Source organism: Jaculus jaculus, chromosome 5 (genome assembly GCF_020740685.1).
Source record: "Jaculus jaculus isolate mJacJac1 chromosome 5, mJacJac1.mat.Y.cur, whole genome shotgun sequence".
In the NCBI taxonomy this organism is placed as follows: Eukaryota; Metazoa; Chordata; class Mammalia; order Rodentia; family Dipodidae; genus Jaculus; species Jaculus jaculus.
In genome coordinates this window covers 2702384-2723844 of record NC_059106.1, presented here as the reverse complement: position 1 = coordinate 2723844, position 21461 = coordinate 2702384, and the positions used below count along the sequence as shown (strand labels likewise).

General features: G+C 43.5%; 1 protein-coding gene across 5 annotated transcripts in view; it reads left to right on the top strand.

The window, feature by feature from the left end:
• The first annotated feature begins 2251 nt into the window (after positions 1 to 2251).
• Ccnt2 (cyclin T2) overlaps positions 2252 to 21461 on the top strand; it is a 33663-nt gene continuing 14453 nt past the window's right edge. For 3 of the 5 annotated variants that reach the window (XM_004668160.2, XM_004668158.2, XR_006637173.1), the window contains exons 1-4: positions 2252 to 2434; positions 3052 to 3133; positions 19074 to 19202; positions 21231 to 21291. In XM_004668160.2, the coding sequence (XP_004668217.1) occupies positions 2277 to 2434; positions 3052 to 3133; positions 19074 to 19202; positions 21231 to 21291 (430 nt within the window). In that variant the 5' untranslated portion in view covers positions 2252 to 2276. Of the gene's footprint in view, positions 2435 to 3051; positions 3134 to 5147; positions 5221 to 19073; positions 19203 to 21230; positions 21292 to 21461 lie in introns of those variants that run through there. The other 2 variants (XM_045149639.1, XM_045149640.1) reach the window with 2 other exon arrangements.

Sequence of the window (21461 nt, the reverse complement as noted above, 5' to 3'; positions counted from 1 at the left end):
AACACAAACATCCTCTAGCCCAATTCCTAAGAGTCCCACTCCCACTTGAAAGCTCATGGTCAGTTTTATTGTCCACAGTCTCATTTCTTCTGAGCTCCTTCCAGAAGCTCTGCTGGCAGCATTCTAAAGGCTCAGTTGGGGCTGGAGAGATGGCTCAGCATATAAAGGCACATAGCTAGCTGGCTTCTCCAAATTCTTCCTTCAACACATGATCAGATGAAGTTGCAGCAATCACTCCACTTCCCTGGTGCTAATTTTCTTTGTTACTTCTGCATCACTGTGATTAGTATCTGAAGTAAGTAATTTAGGGAGGGATTGTTGGGGCTGTTTCAGAGGTTTCAGTCCAACATTATAGGAAAAGCAGAGCACAGCAGTTTAGGATATACTGACCATAAAGGGGGAGGGCGAGAACATAAATGAGAATGTGAATGAATGAATATGCCTGTGGTATGGGGTTACCAGAGTTATTAGGAACAAAGAGTTCTGGCAGCCCTAACAAAGTGGGGACCAGCAACTCATCCTGAAGAGGCCAATTAAAAATGCCAAAATAAGAGTAAAAAGCAAAAAAGATTTATTCAAGGTGACCACCTTGGTAGAAACAAAGAGGTCCAGGGACACTCCCCAGTCCTCCACCCATGCCTTTAATCTTCGGGGTACAGCCAGTAAGCTTGTTTAAGAAAGCAAGAGGCCTACATGGATGCGATCCAGCCCAACCACTTCTCAACTCCAGCCTCTGCAGCAAGGCAGTTAAACACCAGGTTTAGGCCTGTTCTTTTCCCAGCATGAGATGCCTGGGGAAATTACAATTTCCCACCCCATTCCCCCCCCCCAAGGTAGGGCCTTATTCTAGCCCAGGCTGATTTGCCAGTTACAGTCCCAGACGGGCCTCCAGTGCTGGTATTAAAAGCATGTGCCATCACACCGGGCTGGGATTTCTTATTCTGATTCTCCCTTTTATCCCATTTGCACCCCGGGGCCTATGGAATGCTGCAGTCAGGGTGCCTTTCCCCTTGATCAACTCTCTCTGAAAGGGGTGCTCTACCTACCTGCTAGGTGCATCTCAAGCCTATCAGGTTAACAATCAAGATTAAGTATAGTCTTTAGCAACTGTTTTATTTTTAAAAGTTACGTGATTGCTTTATTCAATGCCAAATATACATACAGTGAATGGACATGTTTTCCATGTGGACAGGGAATGTCCAGGCACTATGGGGTTATAAGTAAACAAAAAGGCCACAGTTCAGTAAATAATAAAAACTTAAGTGTTTTTGGTCACATAGATTAGCATTTTCTTAGAGAGATGGAATTAACAGGTTATGTGAGCTATCATTTTATCAAATGCTAAAAATGTTTTTTTTTAATTTGGTTCTTGCACCATCTGTTTCTCTCCATTCTTTTTTCACCCCAATCTGGACCTAAGTTAGAGACTCAGGTCCTCTGGTTACAAACTGCATAATCCTCTGCAAGTAACTTGAGATAAATCAATCCCATCGGTCAGGAGTGTGGCCACTCCTACAACCCTAACACTGGGGACTGCAGGGTTCAAAGTCATCCTCGGCGATTTACGGCGTTCGAGACCAGCCTGAAAAAGCTAGTAAAAGAAAAACAGATAAACCCACACGTACAAAGTACATGCGAGGAGCGGCCCGAAAGCGCCGACCAGTTTCGAGCATTACTTCCTACGCGGTTTCCCAACTAGCTCCAGGCCAGGGGCTGTTCCGGCACGAAGGAGTCGCCCTACGAACAGAACGACCACCGACCAGTTAGGAAAATGGGGGCGGTGGCGCGGCCCCGACTGGAAAAAGGGCTTCCGGTCTCCCCGGCATTTGAAGACACGAGTACCACATGCAGAGGGCGCAGACGACCACGACGACGACGCTGGCACCCACGCCCAGGCGGCAGGGCGCAGCCGCGCGACCTCCTCCCCCGCCCCCCGCACCCCCTCCAACCCCGCCCCGCGCCGCGCCCAGCATGCCGCGCGCCGACCTCTTCCTTCCCGGCGACCCCGACCTTCGGCGCCTCCCAATGACAAGCGGCGCGCGGAGCATTATGGGTCCTGGGCACCTGCGAGGCCGGACCGGAAAAAGAAAGCAAAAGACGAGCACGAGCCGACGGGGCAGGCTCTGCGCAGGCGCGAGGACGGCGGCCGGCCTTGGGAAGGGGCGGAGCCTGCCCTACGGCGAGCGGGGTGGGGCGGGGCCTCGCGGCCTTGGCGGGGAGTCCGCGACCCGGGCGGGGAGGGGCGGGCTGCGGGAGCGGGCGGAGGAGGAAGTGTCATGGCGTCGGGCCGTGGAGCTTCTTCTCGCTGGTTCTTCACTCGCGAGCAGCTGGAGAACACGCCGAGCCGCCGCTGCGGGATGGAGGCCGACAAGGAGCTGTCGTACCGCCAGCAGGCGGCCAACCTCATCCAGGAGATGGGACAGCGTCTCAATGTGTATCCTTTTCCCGTTCTCGGCTCCTTTACGCCCGAGCCTCGCTCGCCGGCGGGCCGAGCCCTCGAGCGTCCCGCGAACATGGCGCCGCCGCCTGCCTGCCTTCCGTGGGCCGCGGCGAGGCCGGAGGGAGCGGGAGAGCGGGGCGGGCGGTCGCGAGGAGGGAAGGGAGGAAAGAGCGGGGCCGGGAGGCCGCGTTGTGTAACGTGTCTGCGGAGCCACGCCGAGGGGCGAGGGGCGGCTCCTCCCGCGGCTGGGCTGCGCGTCCCGGGCCGGTGGGGGCGGAGGGACGCCCGTGGCGCCCCGGCCCGCGTTCCCCCGGGTCGCTCCGTGGTTGGTGCGCGCGCGTTTCAAGTCCGTGCTCTCCGCTGGGTTGAGAGCCTCGGGCACATTTTTCCAGGCGCTCTCCGGGGGATGCGGGTAGTGATCACGGTGGTCGCCTTTCTGTGGCCGGCTGGCTTCTCAGTAGTTTCCAGGTCTTTCGGGGAGGGGGCCAGTGTTGGTTTGCGTGAATAGCAGTGGATTGCATTGGGAAGGAGCCACGCATGGAGAATTTTCCTTTAGAATTACTTTAGAAATGTGATGTTTCTCCGATTATTTCCTAAATGTTACATTCCAGCTCTCAGCTTACAATAAACACTGCGATTGTTTATATGCACAGGTTTTATATGCACCATTCTTTCACCAAATTCAACAAAAATGTGAGTACTATTTGTCTTTTAATGTTCCCAAAATTTAAACAACGGAAAAAAAAGTTAGTTGGTCGTTAGTTTTACTGCTGCATTTAGTATTCTGTGCTAACCGTAACTAAATTAGTGATCTGAAAAACAGAGGGGTTTGTGTCAAGATTTTATGAATTAAACTGCCTGACACTATGCTAGGCTTTGCCAGACCTAAGGTTTAAGAAAATTTCAAAACATTCCTTTACTCATAAAGGTCACGCTGATTTTATTTGCTTTAACTTCACATAAGAATAATCTTACCAAATTTATTGTTTCAAATATTACGAATTGAGATATAGTTAAAATCCTTTGACGCTATACCTTAAGACTGATTTAGGAAACTCTATGTTTATTAACACCATAAATTTAAGATGCCAGAACAGTTTCTGTTTATCACATGTAAACAGTAGTTACCTCCTTTACATATTTGGCGATTCAGCGATCAATTCTCACTTCAAATATACTCTGGCCAGGAGTGAGTTTATGATGCATTATATTAATTTCAATTTTGGTGTAAAGTTTGATTTGAATATTAAGGCACTGGTTTTCGCCACAGCCTCTAAACCTTGATAGGTTGGTATTTAGTTGAATATTTATTTACTTTATTTTTGGTGTTTCGAGGTAGGGTCTCACTTTAGCCCAGGCTGATCTGGAATTTACTATGTTGTCTCAGGATAGCCTGGAACTCATAGCAACCCTCTTACCTCTGTATTTGAGGTAGGGTCTCTCTCTAGCCAAGGCCGACCTGGAATTCACTGTGTAGTCTCAGATTAGCCTTGAAGTCATGGTGATCCTCCTACTCAAACTCCCACGTGCTGGAATTAAAGGGAACGCCGCCACACTCAGCTAATTTTTGCTTATTTATTTTTAATTTTTAAATTTTTATTTATTTATTTGAGAGCGACAGACAGAAAGGGGCAGATAGATAAAGAGAATGGGTGCGCCAGGGCCTCCAGCCACTACAAACTCCAGATGCATGCGCCCCCTTATGCATCTGGCTTACATGGGTCCTGGGGAATGGAGCCTCAAACCAAGGTCCTTAGGCGTCACAGGCAAGTGTTTAACTGCTAAGCCATCTCTCCAGCCCCTATTTATTTAATTTTTGAGTTAGGGTTTTGATGGTCTGAAACACTCAATCCTCCTGCCTCACTCAGCCTTTCGAATGCTGAAGTTTTGGGTCCTTGGCTGTACCCAAATTTACTTACTTGAAATTTTAAAACCTTGAAAATCATGAGCTTGATGTTTATTCTTTTTAGAATAATCCCATGCATATTGTTTAGAAATGTTTAACCCTGCCTTAGTTCTGTATTGTGTGTGGACACTCACTAAGACTTCATTTACTAAGAAAAGTTTCAAAATATTTTTTCCAAAGATTTTTTATTTTAATTTTTGTGTAGAGATGGATATGGCATGCATGCACTGCAGAGACAGGAGAATGTCAGTGTCCTCCAGGGCTCTTCTGCTGTGTTTCCTTTAAACAGGATCTCACTGAATCTGGAGCTGCTGGATTTTTTCCCCCCAAGTCAGATTGGCTGACCAGCAAGCCATAGCCAGTCTCTCTCCACTCCCCTCCTGACTGGGGTTGCAGGTGCATGTGGCCACACCTAATTTTTTTACCTGTGTTGAAGATCAGACTCAGGTCTTCATGCTTGTGTGGCAAAAGCTCTTTACTTGCTGAACCATCCCTCCAGCCCCTAGAATATTAGAAATGGTAAAAGTTTCATGATTAAGTTTTGCTGTAAGTTTTTCGCATCTTAAATCTGATGTACCACCTTGGTATATAGGTATCCATTTTCATGTAGATTTGGGTCTTGAAGTGCCTGTACTTGTGCTCTTTCTCTTGAGTCTGATCTGTGCCTCTTGTTTTCCTTTAATTCTGCTTTCCCCGGGGTCTATATAGTGTTGTGTTGTGGAGGAGGAGAGTGTTTATTTAAAATTGTCTCTAAAGGCATAGTGACTAATGAATACTAATGTCCTTTTGGCTTTCCTTAAGTAGCCCTGGCTAATACTGGTAGAAATCACAAGTCAAACTAGCTCTGGAGATTCTTCATAGCCTAGAGTAAAAGGTAAGGGTCCAAGGTCATTCTTTTGGTTTGTGAATATCCTGCACCATTTGTTGATTTTTTTTCTTTTTTACAGTTCTTTCTACTGTGAGGCCCAGCTTTGTCGGAACTAAACACTCCTGCTAGTCTTTCATTGGAGGTCAGCTTTGCTAAACTGTTAATGCAGTGCACTGCAGAGTAGCTTCTCTGATTTCACAGAGCTCTTTTTTCACTTTCTTTTCAAGTGTGTCAGCTCCGCCACTCACTTTTGTCTATTTCCCTGGTCCGTCCTAGCAGTTGGGCTCCTGTTCCCAGCAGTTGCTCTTCATTGTGGACCCTAGAAGAGAACTCGGAGAGACTGCTTTCTTAGACTGCGCTCCAGCCCTTGAAACTCACTCTGGCATCTTGTCTCAGCAACTTGTTGGGCTGGCAGGACTCCTCCCATTCTCCAGTGGGCCTGCCATGGTTTCCATGAGCATCTGCTGGCTCTTGTGAAGTCCCCAGCTCACAGCCCTTCCCCTCATTTGGCCTCTTGCTCATGGGTGCTACTTCTGCCCTCCATTTGTATTTGGGATTTCCTAGGCTTACCCTGATGTGTTATTTGGTTGTAAATATCCATTGGACTTTTTTTTTTCTTTTTTGGTTTTCGAGGTAGGGTCTCACTCTAGCTCAGGCTGACCTGGTATTCACTTTATAGTCTTAGGGTGGCCTCAGACTCATGAGATCCTCCTACCTCTGCCTCCTGACCACGCCCAGCTTTGTTTTGTTTTTCTGTGGAGGTTGCCTATGGCCTGTGCCTCCATCTTGTCTGATTTCTTCAGGTAAGTCTTAAGACTTTTCAGTCACTTGTATGATACACTGACACAGAACTATAATGTCCTGTCATTCAAATTTAGTTATAAGTTGTAAGTCCTTTTAGAAAGGTGAGATCTTTGGTTGGGGGCACAGGTATTTTGAAACAGGGTCTCCCTCTGTAGCTCAACTTGCCCTTGCAAGTGCCAGGATTACAGGCAAGCACTACTATGCCTCGTGATCTTTTTCTTTCATTTTTTTTTTTTTTAACAGATGGAGTCATTTGAAGCTTGTTTTGTTAAGCCAAGGTGATGATTCTGTTGGAGAGGGTTGTTTAGTAATGAACGTGACAAAGTATATGATGTCATTGACTCCCAAATTGAGTATTTTCCAAAAAAGTGTAAAGTGTTTATGAAACAGGTGGTCTTAATCTGCCTAATTGCAGAGATGTTGACATGTAGGGTATAATCATTCTGAATTACAAAACTTTTTAAAATATGTTTGTTTATTTATTTTGAAAGAGAAAGGGGGATGGAGAGATGGCTTAGGAGTTAAAGCACTTCCTAACCAAGCCAAAGGACCCAGGTTCAGTTCCCCAATACCAAAGTCAGATGCACAAAGTGGCACATGTGTCTGGAGTTCGATTGCAGTGACCCTAACCCTGGTGTTCCCATTCTCTATCTGCCTCTTTCTCTCACTCGCTCTCAAATAAATAAAAAGACAGAGAAAGGGCCTTCTGTAACTGCAAATGAACTCTAGATGCTTGCATCACTTTTTTTTACATAAGTACTGGGAAACTGAACCTAAGCAATGAGGCTTTGCAAGCAAAACCTTTAGACTTTCACTGCTGAGCCATGTCCCCAGCCCTCAAAACTTGTTTGCTTGTTTGTTTTGTTAACTTTTTATTTACAACTTCCTTACATATAGACAATATAATCATAATTCCCTCTGAACACTTGCCCTTTTCTCCCCTCCTGAATCTTCCCTGCACTGAATTCTTTCCAGTTAGTCCCTTTCCTGTTCTGATCTTATCATTCCCCCCCCCTCCTGTTATACAGGTTTTATGCAGTAGCCACTGTTAGGTCATGAATACCTGGCCACTTTGTGCCACAAGATTCATGTGACATAAGGCCATGTGTCCTAGAATTAACAAATCTCCTTTTTACCTTTTAAAAAAACTTTTTCTTAACTATTCTTATTTATTTATTTATTTGAGAGAGTGGGAGAGAGAATGAGCATGCCAGGGCCTCCAGCCACTGCAAATGAGCTCCAGACACGGGCACCCCCTTGTGCATCTGGCTTACATGGGTCCTGGAGAATCAAACCAGGATCCTTTGGCTTTGTAGGCAAACACATTAATTTCTAAGCCATCCCTCCAGTTCCCCAATATTTAAAAATTTATTTATATATTCTAGCCCAGACTGGCTTGCAATTTATTTTATAGCTTAGGCTGGCCTCAAACTCATGGTGATCCTCCTAGCTGAGCCTACAGAGTGCTGGGGCATTGCAGGAATAAGCTGCTGGACCTGGCTTCTTTTTTTTTTTTTTTTTTTTTTCCTTTCTTTTAAGAGGGGTACTCCGGAATGAACCCAAGGCCTCATGAAAAGCAGGAAGTGTTCTACTGAGCCCCACCCCAAACCCCAAAAATGGGTTCATACTGTGTGCATGTGTTGTACAGGGCATCGTCTATACTAGTTTATTGTGGGTATAAGATAATTTCTTTTTGTGCTGCTGTAATAGAGGTTTGTGACTGAGTAACTTACAACATGCAGAATTTATTGGCTCACCGTCCTAGAGTCTTGATAGCACAAAATCAAAGCTCTTATCTTCTGGCGAGAGCTCACTGATGCTATGAAAGAAGGGCAAGAGCCCAAGAGATGATTCAGCAGGTAAAGGCTCTTTCTTTGTAATGCCTGCCAGCCTGGGTTTAGCTCCTCAGCAGAAGTGACACAAACATCTATTTGGCATTCATCTGCAATAGCGAGAGACCCTGGTGCATGCATGCGCGCGCACACACACGCTGGGTGATGAGCCCTGGTCCCATTCACAACCAATCAAGGACCCAGTTTGGGTCTCTCAGTGGCTTTAGGCTGCCTGCTTATGGGCAGGAACTCTCTTTACTCTGTCTTCCTTCTCTTAAGTGCTTAAGTTTTATGGATAATCTAATAAACTCTCTCTATAAAAAACTAACAGGGCATATTAATTAGTTCACACCTTTTCATTCCAGAACTTAGGTTAGGGTTGAGGAGATGGCTCAATGGTTAAAAGTGGGTACATGCATCTGGAGTTTGTTTGCAGCAGCAAGACTGCCTATTCCACACCATCTCATAAGTAAATACATATTTTTTTTTACAACATGAAACACTTTATTAATGTATTGCTTGTTCCTATTATTACAATTGTATGATATAACTTTTTTTCTCAATTTTTATTAACATTTTCCATGATTATAAAAACTATTCCATGGTAATACCCCCCCCACTTTCCCCTTTGAAATTCCATTCTCCATCATATCCCCTCCCCATCTCAATCATTCTACTTACATATATACAATACCAACCTATTAAGTACCCTCGTCCCTTCCTTTCTTTTCCCTTTATATCTCCTTTTTAATGTACTGGACTCTGCTACTGAGTTTTTTCCTTCTCACGCAGAAGCCCAATCATCTGCAGCTAGGATCCACATATGAGGGAGGACATGTGGCGCTTGGCTTCCTGGGCCTGGGTTACCTCACTTAGTATAATCCTTTCCAGGTCCATCCATTTTTCTGCAAATTTCATAACTTATTTTTCTTTACCGCTGAGTAGAACGCCATTGTATAAATGTGCCACATCTTCATTATCCACTCATCTGTTGAGGGACATCTAGACTGGTTCCATTTCCCAGCTATTATAAATTGAGCAACAATAAATATGGTTGAGCACGTACTTCTAAGGAAATGAGATGAGTCCTTAGGATATATGCCTAGGAGTGCTATAGCTGGGTCATATGGTAGGTCAATCTTTAGCTGTTTTAGGAACCGCCACACTGATTTCCACAATGGCTGGACCAGATTGCATTCCCACCAGCAGTGCAGAAGGGTTCCTTTTTTTCCACATCCCCGCCAGCATTTATGATTATTTGTTTTCATGATGGTGGCCAATCTGACATAGCAATGTGATAGCAAAGGTGGGATGTTTTTTCCTTGTAAATACTTAAGACGTGAATATGCTTAATATTCTAGTGGGAGAGAAGAAAATTACTGTGGGGTTTAAACTGGTCTTATGTGGAAATGGCCAGGAATGTTAGTCAATTTGAGGGGTTTTTTTTTTTTTGGTTTTTTTTTTTGTACATTCTGAAGTTTTGCCCTCAATTTGTTTCATTCTCACTCTCAGGTATAGAAACTGGTAACATGACAGGCACTGACTAATAGTGGCTACTTTAGCACATGAAAGGTACCTAATGCAATAAATTTTAATTTTAAAATTCAAGCAATATGAAAACAATATGAATATGTTAGGTAAACTTTGTTGTATAGATCTACATTTCACTTTGCTGGAATAGTAACATCTGAATTGAGATACAGTGTCAATGTAGCATGCCACATTTTTAAGTCTTAATGTGAGGAAATACAAAATAACCATATACCTTTGATACTGGCTTTATGTGGCTCAGATTCTCCCCCTTCCCCTTCTCCATGCAAACAAAAATCTCACCCTAACCCAGCATGGCCTGGAATTTTGTAGCCCATGGCTGACTTCCATACGGGATTAAAGGCCTGGTACAGGAGCTGGAAAGATGGCTTAGTGGTTAAGGCCTTTGCCTGCAAAGCCAAAGGATCCCCATTCGATTCTCCAGGACCCATGTAAGCCAGATACACAAGAGGGCACGTGCATCTGGACTTTGTTTTCAATGACTGGAGGCCCTGACATGCGCGTGTGCGTGCTCTCTCCCTCTCCCCCCCCCCCCATCTTTCTCTCCCAAGTAAGTAAAAAAAAAATTTTTTTTAAGGCCTGGTACAGATTTTAGATTGAGATAAACTGCATTAGAATAATAGTTGAGCCAGGCGTGGTTGCCCCCCTTTATCCTTTAATCCCAGCATTTGTGAGGCAGAGGTAGGAGGATCACCTTGAGTTCAAGGCCATCCCTGAGACTTGCATAGTGAATTCCAGAATTCCAGTGAATTCTATCTGAGCTACAGCAAGACCCTGCCTCCAAAAACTTTTAAAAAAAGAGTGAAAAACAAGGTGTGATTGAGGAATTGTCCAACCACAACCATCTACATTTAGAATATTACCCTCTTTCCCACACCCTGCAAGGGCATTCTGCCTGTAGCAGGATGTTCACCAATCCCTTTCCCCTTCACAGCTCTGCCTTCATAGGTTTGTATGTATATGTTTCATAGAAATGGAAGCACTGTAGTTGTATCTTCAAGCCCCACCCATGATGCAGGGTGCCTGTTAGTACTTTGTTTCTTCTGAATCACATTCCATTTGAATCAAATTCCATCTGTGGCTGTGCTTAGGTGAGGATTTGGGTCTATTCTGCTTACTGACATTGTGAATAATTCAGATACCAGTTTACGAGTGATCATGTTATTTCTTAGAGTACATGTACCTCGGGGGGGTTGGAATTTCTGATAGGGTCATTTCTATACTTTAGTGGTTTTACTATGTCCCTGGCCTGTTAACTCATCAAACTTCTGACCTTCAAGCCTTCTCCCTCATGCTGGGATGGCAGTACTGCACCCCACACCTGGTTCATACAGTGCTAGAGACTGAACCAGAGGCTTCAGCCATGCTAGCTGGGCAAGTGCTCTGCTACCTGAACTACAGCCCGGAATCTTGGGTAGCTTGTGTGTACATTGAGAAAGAGAATGAGCACACCAGGGACTCTTGCCACTGCAAACATTTCAGGTGCAGGCACCAGTTTGTGCACCTGGCTTTATATGGATACTGGGGAATTGAACCTAAGCTGGCAGTGTTTGTAAGCAAGTACCTTTAACTGCTGCTGAGCCATCTCTGTAGACCTTGGTTACCTTTTTTTTTTTTTTTTTTTTTTAAGATTTAGAGACTACTAGACTAAGAGAAGGAAAGAGGAGAAACTACAGAGAGCTCCCAAAAAGCCTCCTGAGGTAGCTTTTTAAACATATTCAGAGAACTTCATTTTACTTTCTTAATCAGCAATGTATGAGAGTTCCAGTATCTCCATATCCTTTTATTTCCAATACTCACAATCTGGTTTTTTTTTAATTTTTTATTTATTTATTTGAGAGCAACAGACACAGAGAGAAAGACAGAGGGAGAGAGAGAGAATGGGCACGCTAGGGCTTCCAGCCCCTGCAAACGAACTCCAGATGCGTGCGCCCCCTTGTGCATCTGGCTAACATGGGACCTGGGGAACCGAGCCTCGAACCGGGGTCCTTAGGCTTCACAGGCAAGCGCTTAACCACTAAGCCATCTCTTCAGCCCACAATCTGTGTTTTTAAAATAATCATTCTTGTGGGTGTGAAGTGATGTATCCCACTACATGTGCTGTGCTTGTCACTTTAACTTCATTTGCAACACAGAATATTTTTTTCTCTTGTCATTTGTGTTCTTTGTGTCAATTTATAGAAATTTTTGCCTAATATAAGATTATGAGTTATTTCTGCTTTATGTATTTTGGTTTGCTGGGTGTGGCATGGGAGGGAGGGTATTTAGACAGTACAGGCTAGCCTCTGTAGCCAGGATGACTTTAAACTTCTGATCTTCCTGCTTCTGTCTCCCAAAAGGTGGGAATACACGTGTGTATGTCACCGTGCCCAGCTCTTATCTGTACTTTCTTTATCAGAGCTCTTACATTTAGCTCTTTTTCTCCATCTTGAGCTCATTATTGTGTTGTAGAGAAAGAGCTTACCTTTTTTTCCTTTTTTGTTTTTGTTTTTGTTTTTCGAGGTAGGATCTTACTCTGGCCCAGGCTGACCTGGAATTCACTGTGTAGTCTCAGGGTGGCCTCGGACTCATGGCAGTCCTCCTACATCTGCCTCCCGAGTGCTGGGATTAAAGCCCGTCCAGCTTTTTTATTTTTAATGTGTGCCTATTCAGTTGTCCCAGTGCAATATGTTAAAGATTTCTTTCACTGAATTCTCTTGACATTCTTCATGAAAATCAGTTGAACACAAATACAAGGATTTATTTCTAGATTCTTCTGTTCTTTACCATGATCTGCTGTGGTTACACTTGTCCCAGTGCCATTGAGTCTTGGCTAATGTCCCCTTATAGTAAGTTTTGAATTCAGATATTGTGAACTCTCTTTGCTGTGTTTTTAAAGATTGTTTGGACTGATGTTGGTCTCAATGTGATTTTTTTTTCCTTTTGATTTTTTGAGGTAGGGTCTCATTCTAGCCTAGGCTAACCTGGATCTAGTCTCAGGCTGGCCTCATGGCCATGGCGATGATCCTCCTACCTGTGCCTCCCAAGTGCTAGGATTAAAGGCATGTGCCACCACGCCCAGCTCTCGACGTAAATTTTAAGGTCAGCTAATCAGCTTTTTTTGGGGGGGGGGGGCATAAACAGCAGAGATTTTGGTAGGGCTTACATTTACTGCTGCTGTAGATAAATGTGTGTGCTCATTGCCTTCTCCACAATAAGCCAACAGAAAGTGGAGCCTGTGGTAAAGTTTGTGTAGAAGATTATGGGTTTTGTCAAGGTAGGATCTCACTGGAGCCCTAGTCCCTGGTTGGTTTCAAACTCAAAGTGATCCTCCTAACTCTGCATCATGAGTGCTAGGATTAAAGGCATGAGCCCCCACACCTGAATTGTGTAGAAGATTTAACAGCCTGTGTAACATTTACGTTCTTACCCCACAATAGTATGTAAAATGAGTAGTGTTTTTTTAAATCTTTCATTCATTAATTTGCAAGCAGAGAGAGGTAGAAGGGAGACAGAGAAGAATGGGCATGCCAGGGCCTCCAGCTGCTGCAAAAAACACCAGATGCCTGCACCACTTTGTGCATCTGGCTTTATATGCCCCCCCAACAAAGTATTTTTGAACATTAATTGTGGAATAATGGGAGCTGTGTCAATTATAAGGCAGAAACAGAAGACGACTATGATATATACTTAATAAAACAGACAACTTTTTTTATTTGCAAGTAGAGAGAAAAAAGAGAAAATGGGCTCACCAGGGCCTGCAGCCACTGCAAACTGATTCTAGATGCATGCATGTGCTACTTTACATCTGTCTTTATGTGGGACTGGGGAATTGAACTTGGGTCATTAGGCTTTGCAGGCAAGCACCTTAACGGCTGAGTCAACTCTGCAGCCCAGACAATTTTTTAATGCCAAAGTTACATAACACACAAATGTGATTATAGTGCTTATTGTGAAAATCAGCTCTTTCTGTTTAAAATTTATTTACTTATTGAAGGGATATGAGCATGCTAGGGCCTCTTGCTACTGCAAGTAGAAACTCCAGACACATGTGGTGCTTTGTGCATCTAGCTTTACATGGGTGTTGGAGGCTTGAAACCAGGGCAGGCAAGTTTTGCAAGCAAGCACCTTAAACCCCTGAATCAGGTCCCCATTTTCTTAAGCAGTACTGAATGCTAGTATTTTTTCATTCAGCATTTATTAAACCAACTGTCTTGTCTTTTATTTATTTGCAAGCAGAGACAGACAGACACAGAGAATGGGCACACCAAGGCTTCTACCTGCTGCAAATGAACTCCAGATGCATGTGTTGCTTTGTACATCTAGCTTTACTTGGATACTGGGGAATCAAATACTGGTTGTTAGACTTTGCAGGCAAGTGCCTTAATGGTTAAGCCATCTCTCCAGTTCGTCTGCCTTTTAAATGTAATGAGGTGTCCCAAATTACATCTAGTCAGACTATCTTTGTAAAGTAGTGTTTGCATATGTAGTATTTCTTACATAATTGTTAAATTCATGACATTGCCTGTGATACCACAATGCCACTGTTTCCAGTGTAACAAAATTCGGGATACAAACCACTTTCGTTGTTGTTGTTTTTGTTGAGGTAGGGTTTCATTCTAGCCCAGGCTGACCTGGAATTCACTCTGTATTTTCTTTTTTTTTAAACATTTTTTTTTTTTTTTTTTTTTATTGGTTTGAGAAAGACAGACACAGAGAGAAAGACAGAGGGAGAGAGAGAGAATGGGCGTGCCAGGGCTTCCAGCCTCTGCAAACGAACTCCAGATGCGTGCGCCCCCTTGTGCATCTGGCTAACGTGGGACCTGGGGAACCGAGCCTCGAACCGGGGTCCTTAGGCTTCACAGGCAAGCGTTTAACTGCTAAGCCATCTCCAGCCCTCACTCTGTATTTTCAAGGTGGCCTCAAACTCACTCGTGGCGATCCTCCCACCTCTGCCTCTTGAGTGCTGGGATGAAAGGCGTGTGCCACCATGCCCGGCTATAAACCACTTTTTAACATTGTACTAGAATTTTGGTTCTGTTGGTTATCCTTACTGTTACAATAAATGTGTGGTTTTGATTTATTCCAGTGTTCTTTTTGTGATTATTCCTCTCATCTTTCTTCAAATCAAAAGTCCTACTTCTTCCCTTATTCTAAGACCTTTCTGTATGCCTTTACCACTTTTCCTAAAATAAATGTAGCCTTTGGCAAGTATTTTTAAGTTTTTGAGTTGTGCTGGCTTGAACTACCTGGATATTTTATTACTGAGGCCCCCCCTCTGCAAGGCACTTAAAACAGTTAAAATCTTAGTTGGGGGTGAGATGGGGACATGTTTGGGGCAGTTAAGGGACTGGGCAAGAATGTCTTCCCTAGTCTGTAGGACCTAAAGATAAAATACAGCAGTAGGCCAGGCATGGTTGGCACATGCCTTTAATCCAAGCTCTCAGGAGACCGAGCTAGAAGGATTGCTGTGAGTTCAAGGCCAGCCTGAGACTACATAGTGAATTCCAGGTCATTCTGGGCTAGAGTGAGACCCTGCCTCTGGGGAGGAAGAGAAAAAAAAAAAAAAAAGCAGTACACTAGTGTGTGTGCCTGCTAGTTATGTACTAGCAAATATGGAAACAGTTTACTTGGGCTTTTGCCAGTTAGTCAAGTTACAACTCAGGAATAAAACAGCAGCAGTCCCGATAAGGATCCCAGAGCGGGAGCGGGGGGTTTGCTTTGTACTGGCTCAGTGCACTCCTCTTCAGTGACTTAGCAATTGTTCTGGCTTTTGTTGATTCAGCTGACCTTGCCTCTGGCTGTCAAGCTTGTAGCCTGCAGTGGGGAGAGAAGAAGTCATGGCAGAGAGGGGGACATCAGCCACACATGGGAGAAGGGAGTGAGTCAGAGCAGAGGCAGAAATGAAAACAGAAGGGGATAGAAAAGGCCGAGGGGAGAAGGAATGTAGGTGTCATTGAGTTAGTGCTTGAAAATTTTTAGGACTGCAGCAAACTCTCTGAGGACTGACTTGAATGGTAGAAGGAAGAAAGCAAGAAAGAAGGGAATCTGTAAAATACCTCGTTAAATTTAACACCAGCACTAGGAATAAACAGTTCCTGGATTATTCAGCATAGAAATAACAAGTCATTCTTTTGGGGTACTATCTTAGTGCCAAACATATATTGGTTTGTTTTAATTCTCACCACAGCTTTATAAACAGGTACTTTTTCCCTGTTTTACACATGTGAAAACTGAGCCAGAGAGAGATTAATTTGCCTGCTGTAATCACATAATAGCCAGGACTCCTGTGACAGTCTGGTTACTTGGCTACCATTGGCATCATCACCTCTGTCTTCATAATCTATGGTAAGGTTCATTCCAAGAGGCAGAGGTAGGCAGATTGCTGTGAGTTTGAGGCTACCTGGAAACTACATAGTGAATTCCAGGTCAGCCTGGGCTACAGCGTGACCGTACTGGGGGGAGGGGGTCCCTTCGTTTTTCTTTCCTTCAGTAGAAGAATTTGAGAAAATTTATTTCACTAGGATCTAGAACACTAAAATACTACGTGTCCCTGTAAACTGAATGTCACTTAGGAATTGTTAAGTCACACAAACCAAACTATACTGCTGCAATAATGGCAGTGAGTTCTTTTGTGTTCCGGTAAGGTTGGCTACCTTCAAAAGGATGCAACTTTTTTTTTTAATTATTTATTTATTTATTTGAGAGCGACAGACACAGAGAGAGACAATGGGCGCGCCAGGGCTTCCAGCCTCTGCAAATGAACTCCAGACGCATGCGCCCCCTTGTGCATCTGGCTAGTGGGACCTGGGGAACCGAGCCTCGAACCGGGGTCCTTAGGCTTCACAGGCAAGTGCTTAACCGCTTAGCCATCTCTCCAGCCCAGGATGCAACTTTTTTTTTTATGAGAGAGATTTGTCATGCCCAGACTTCTAGCTACTCCAAATTGAACTCCAGACATATGAGCCACCTTGTACATCTGACTTACATGGGTTCTAGGGAGTTGAACCTAGGTCCTTAGGCTTCGCAGGCAAGCTCCTTAACCACTAAACAATCTCTCCAGCCCAGGATGCATACTTTCAAAAGCATAGACCAACTAGTGATAACTTCTTTTGCCTAAAACTTGTGGAATTCCTTTAAGCTTCAACAAAGTCAGCCTTCCATACAAAAAGCAGTAGTGCCTTGATAATCTTTCTTAGTCACACTTACAATTAAAGCCTTACATGGCTATTCACCAAACACCTGTCTAAAATTTTTTTGTTTTTTATGCCCATGTGGAAGCATGTTTGCAGTTAGCAAAGGAGCAATTGTGAGTGGAGTTAGTCGGCTTCCTGTGCCTTGGGAAGACAGAGTATTGGGGTTAGCTTGGCACGGCCACCAGATGAGGCTTAACCCCTGTTTAGAGAAAAAAAATTGCTTTTGTGAGAAGTGTGGTTGAACAAACCAGGAGTCTGCCCTGAATATCCTGCTTGTTTCCCTGGATACTTAATGTAATGCTGGAATTTAGAATCATCAGTTGTTTCCTGAGACTGTGTTATAGGTTAAGCTGTATAAGCTTATATTCAAAGAAAAGGTGAGCAGTTCTGAAAAGGTCTTGGGCTTACAGCTAAAACTGCTATACACAAAGTATGAAAGAGAGACTCTGAAGTTCTGCTTTGCCTCTTGTCCTGAGCTGCTGTTGCTTTCCTGGGCTAGAAGAGCTAAATTGTGTGAAACCTGGTATCTCCATTTTATTGTTTCTTAAGAGGGTGTTGGCTCTTGGATTTTTGTTTTTTTTGAGACAGGGTAGCCCAGGCTAGCCTTGAACTTATGGCAGTCCTGCTACCTCAGCCTCCCTAGTGCTGAGCATGCACCACCACCTGCTGGCTCACAGATTTCTTATGTGGCATTTGCAGAACTTTGATGTTGTTACCTTCACATGTAATGAGTCACATATCATCCATTGAGCAAACGTTGAACAGTAACAGAGCCAGAGTTGGGACACATATGAATGATTTTCCATGTTTCAGCTGCTTGCAAACAAATTTACTCTTTTGAACATTCTTTTTTTTTCTTTTCCCAACTTCATTACTATTTTTTATTTTATTCTGAATATTTTATTTTTTCACAATTTTTATTAACATTTTCCATGATTATAAAAAATATCCCATGGTAATTCCCTCCCCCTCGCACTTTCCCCTTTGAAATTCCACTCTCCATCATATTACCTCCCCATCTCAATCATTGTAGTTACATATATACAATACCAACCTATTAAGTACCCTCCTTCCTTCCTTTCTCTTCCCTTTATATCTCCTTTTTAACTTACATTTTGAACAATCTTGAATTTCCTAATATCCTTCAATCTATAATTTTATTAAAAAGAGAAAATGATTTGAAAGCCTTTAACATCACCTTAATGTTATTTCTGGTTGTTGGAAATACTGTAACCAAGACCTAAAGTGGTTAGCATACAACCAGCAAAGGTTGCCTTTGGCTAATTTTTCTGGCATTACTGCTTTGGGATTGTGGCATCAGCCACACTTAGATGATTCTCCTCAATGACAGGAGGAAGAAACCAGGGTTGGCTCACCTAGAAACCTCTTACTTGCACTCATCAAAGGATGAGGGGTGAAGCATTTGCATCTAGATTATAACAGAAGTCAAATTTCATGAGCAAGCTGCTTTCTGCAGAAAGACCGCCCTTGTCTATGGCCCTGAGGCAGAGTCCCCTCAGACTCCTCATCCTGCACATATTTCATTTCCGCTTTACTCCACTTGTCTGTGGCCATGAGACTGAGAAAGCCCCCCTGGACTCCTCACCCAGCGTGCCTCCATGCTCTAAAGAAGAGGGTCTACCTTTATCACAAGGTCTTGGCTAGTGTGAACTAAGGTTTATGCCTTTCTTTCTCCTCCTCCCCATTGGTAGTATTTCTGTGTAGTGACTGGCCATCTTTTGAAAAATAGGTCCTGAGTCTTGGCATTTAGTAATTAACTTTCTGTGAAAGTTTCTGCATGTAATCTTAAGACATACATGAGTTTGAAGTACGTTTGGTTTCGGAGTCAGCGATGCCTTGGTTTATTGCTAACTTTGGGGGAATCTTTAGAATCTGTTCCTCCGTCTTCATTGTGTTTGAAGTGTGTGTTCTGTACTTCTAACCCAAAAACCAACCCAGGCAGCGTAGAGCCTCCCTTCTGAATCCCCTCCTCACACTTGGCTTCTGCTACATTTGTACTCTGATTTTTGCAGCTGCTTTTCTTACTATTCCAATGGAGTAATCAAGGCATGAGGTAGAAAGTTCCTTTTCAGAATTCGCTTTTTTTTCTGCCCCTTCACCTGACACTGTGGTCCTCCTGTGCAGTGTATTGCTGCCAGGCTTGTGAACCCTGAAGGGCAGAAGTCAGTGGGTCTCTTTGGTCCTCTTTCTATTTTTTAAGCTAATAGAACAAATATTACTTTGAGATAACTAGTTTTATTTAAGTGAATACTTATTAACCCTTGAGGTGTGGCTAGTCCAGGGGAACTGAGTAGTCAGAATTTACTAACTTCTCTATCTCTAAAGTTGATGTGTAAAAAGCTCTTAACAGCAATGTTGCCATAGCTCAGTATATAGTATAAACTACACTCCTTTCCTTGCACACACACCCTTAGAAAGTAGCAGTTATTCTTAAAATATATTTTCTTTGAAATGACCTGTTTTATGTGTTGTACAGATAATCTCACCGACTGCATTATTTTTGGCTGCAAAAGTGGAAGAGCAGGCTCGGAAACTTGAGCATGTGATCAAAGTAGCACATGCTTGTCTTCACCCCTTGGAGCCCCTGCTGGATACAAAGTGTGATGTACGTAAGCACTGTGGTCAGAGCGCCTTTATGATACAGGCTTGATAAAAAGACTTCCAACCATGGGGCTGGGATGTGGCCCAAGAAGCTTGCTCACAAAGTCTACCGGCCTGGGTTCAGTTCCCCAGTACTCATGTAAACCCACGTACACAGAGTAGCACATGTGTAAGACTTCATCTAGGGCTACCTGCTAAGTGGTGCCCATTTTTATTGCCTCTTAGCAATATCTGGCATATCTCTTACCTGGCAGAAAGCTTATGGCACTTGAAATTGTATAAAATTTTGCATCAAAGTGCTTTGATCCAAAGTTACTTTGAAGTGTTTGCCATTAAGTAGATGTACTCTGCTGAAACTTGTCAGAGGAAGGAATGGAAGAAAAACTGATTTTCCTCTACTAGTGATAGTTCTTCCTCTAACAGTCTTACTTACAAGAGAAGCTAGAGCAGTGAGCCTGAAATCACTTTTCTTAGAGATCAGGAACCTTTGCCCACTGAATGACCACTAAGTTAATTCAGTTTAATGAGTAGTTTGTGATTTTTTGTTTGGTTGGTTGGTTGGTTTTTCGAGGTAAGGTTTCACTCTAGCTCAGGCTGACCTGGAATTCACTCTGTAGGGTCAGGGTGGCCTCGAATTTAAGGTGATCCTCCTACCTCTGCCTCCCGAGTGCCGGGATTAAAGGCTTGCACCACCATGCTCAGCTCAATTTATGATTCTTTTAAAATAGTAGTTCTTAACAATTCTTATTAGCTTTATCAACCCAATTATTTCTCGTGATTTATTTGTTAGGATAGGTGTGCCAGGGCCTCTAGCCAGAACAAACCAATTCCAGACACATGCACCACTTTGTGCATCTGGCTTACATGGAACCTAGAAAATCAAACTTGAGTCTTTAGGCGGACCCTTAGGCTTCACAGGCAAGCGCCTTCCTTACCTGTGCTCCAGCCCACAAATCCATGTTTTAAAAATCAGCCAGTGACCTTTCAAAATGGGGCATAGATGAAATTAAAGGTGTTTTCAGTCTCTGGGATTAGCAATGTGATACATATAGTGTGTGTGTGCTTCTGCATGCTTACATGTGCTGGGTTTTTGTTTTTGTTTTGCAAAGGTCTCTAAAACCCAAGCTGGCTTTGAGCTCATAATGCTTGTGCCTCAGCCTCCCAAGGTCAGTTTTGTGGTCCTAAGAGTGGGATGGCAGAAGAGTTTTCTGGAGCAAAAGGGTTATTTCTTGATATTTAGATAAAAGATTCCCTGATATTTATGTCTTCCTGGTGTATTGTGAAATTATTTTGTTATTTTTATCTCTGATGTGTTTTAATCTAGAGATAAAAGCTTTTGTCTTGATTTTTGCCTTTCCTAGAGAGGGGCAGTTAATCCTAAAAACTCACTGACTGGCTTTGGCTTCTAAGGGATTATCACATGAAATGTAGTGAGTTGATACACCCTGTTCTTACAGACAGGTTTTGGTTTCTTTGGTGGGCACTGCTGTGCTGTCTTGAATCGGCAGCAGTGCCTAAGTTGTACTGGACAGATTATGTGCTAGACAGACCCTTGTTTCTAACTCACCTTTCCTGATACTAACTAGCTTTAGGGTTCTGATTTTTTTGTTGTTGTTGTTGTTCATTTTTATTTATTTATTTGAGATTGACAGAGAAAGAGGCAGATAGAGAGAATGGCCGCTCCAGGGCCTCTAGCCACTGCAAACGAACTCCAGACATGTGCGCCCCCTTGTGCATCTGGCTAATGTGTGTCCTGGGGAATAGAGCCTCAAACCCGGGTCCTTACACTTCACAGGCAAGCACTTAACCGCTAAGCTCTCTCTCCAGCACTGCTTTTTGTTTTGTTCACATTTCCTGTATTAGACTTGTCACAGGAAATAAGTGTGCTGTATCACTCTTATTTATAGTCCTCATATTTGCAAACTACTTTGATTCTTTGCAGTCACTGTAATTCTTACCTTACAAGGTGTCACAGGTAGGGTAATAGCATTACATCTATTTTAAACATTTCAATATCATTTTTATCTGACAGGCTTACCTTCAACAGACTCAAGAACTGGTTTTACTGGAAACCATAATGCTCCAAACACTAGGTAGGTACTTCTTAAGCCTTTCGGTGGGTTTTGTAGGTATTTGGCGTTTTTTTGTTTGTTTTGCTTTTCTGAAAAGAGTCTCATGTTTCCTAGTTTGCTCTTGAACTGGATTATTACTGAAGAATGAGTTTGGAACTCTTGACCCGCTTCCCTGTATTTCCCAAGTGCTG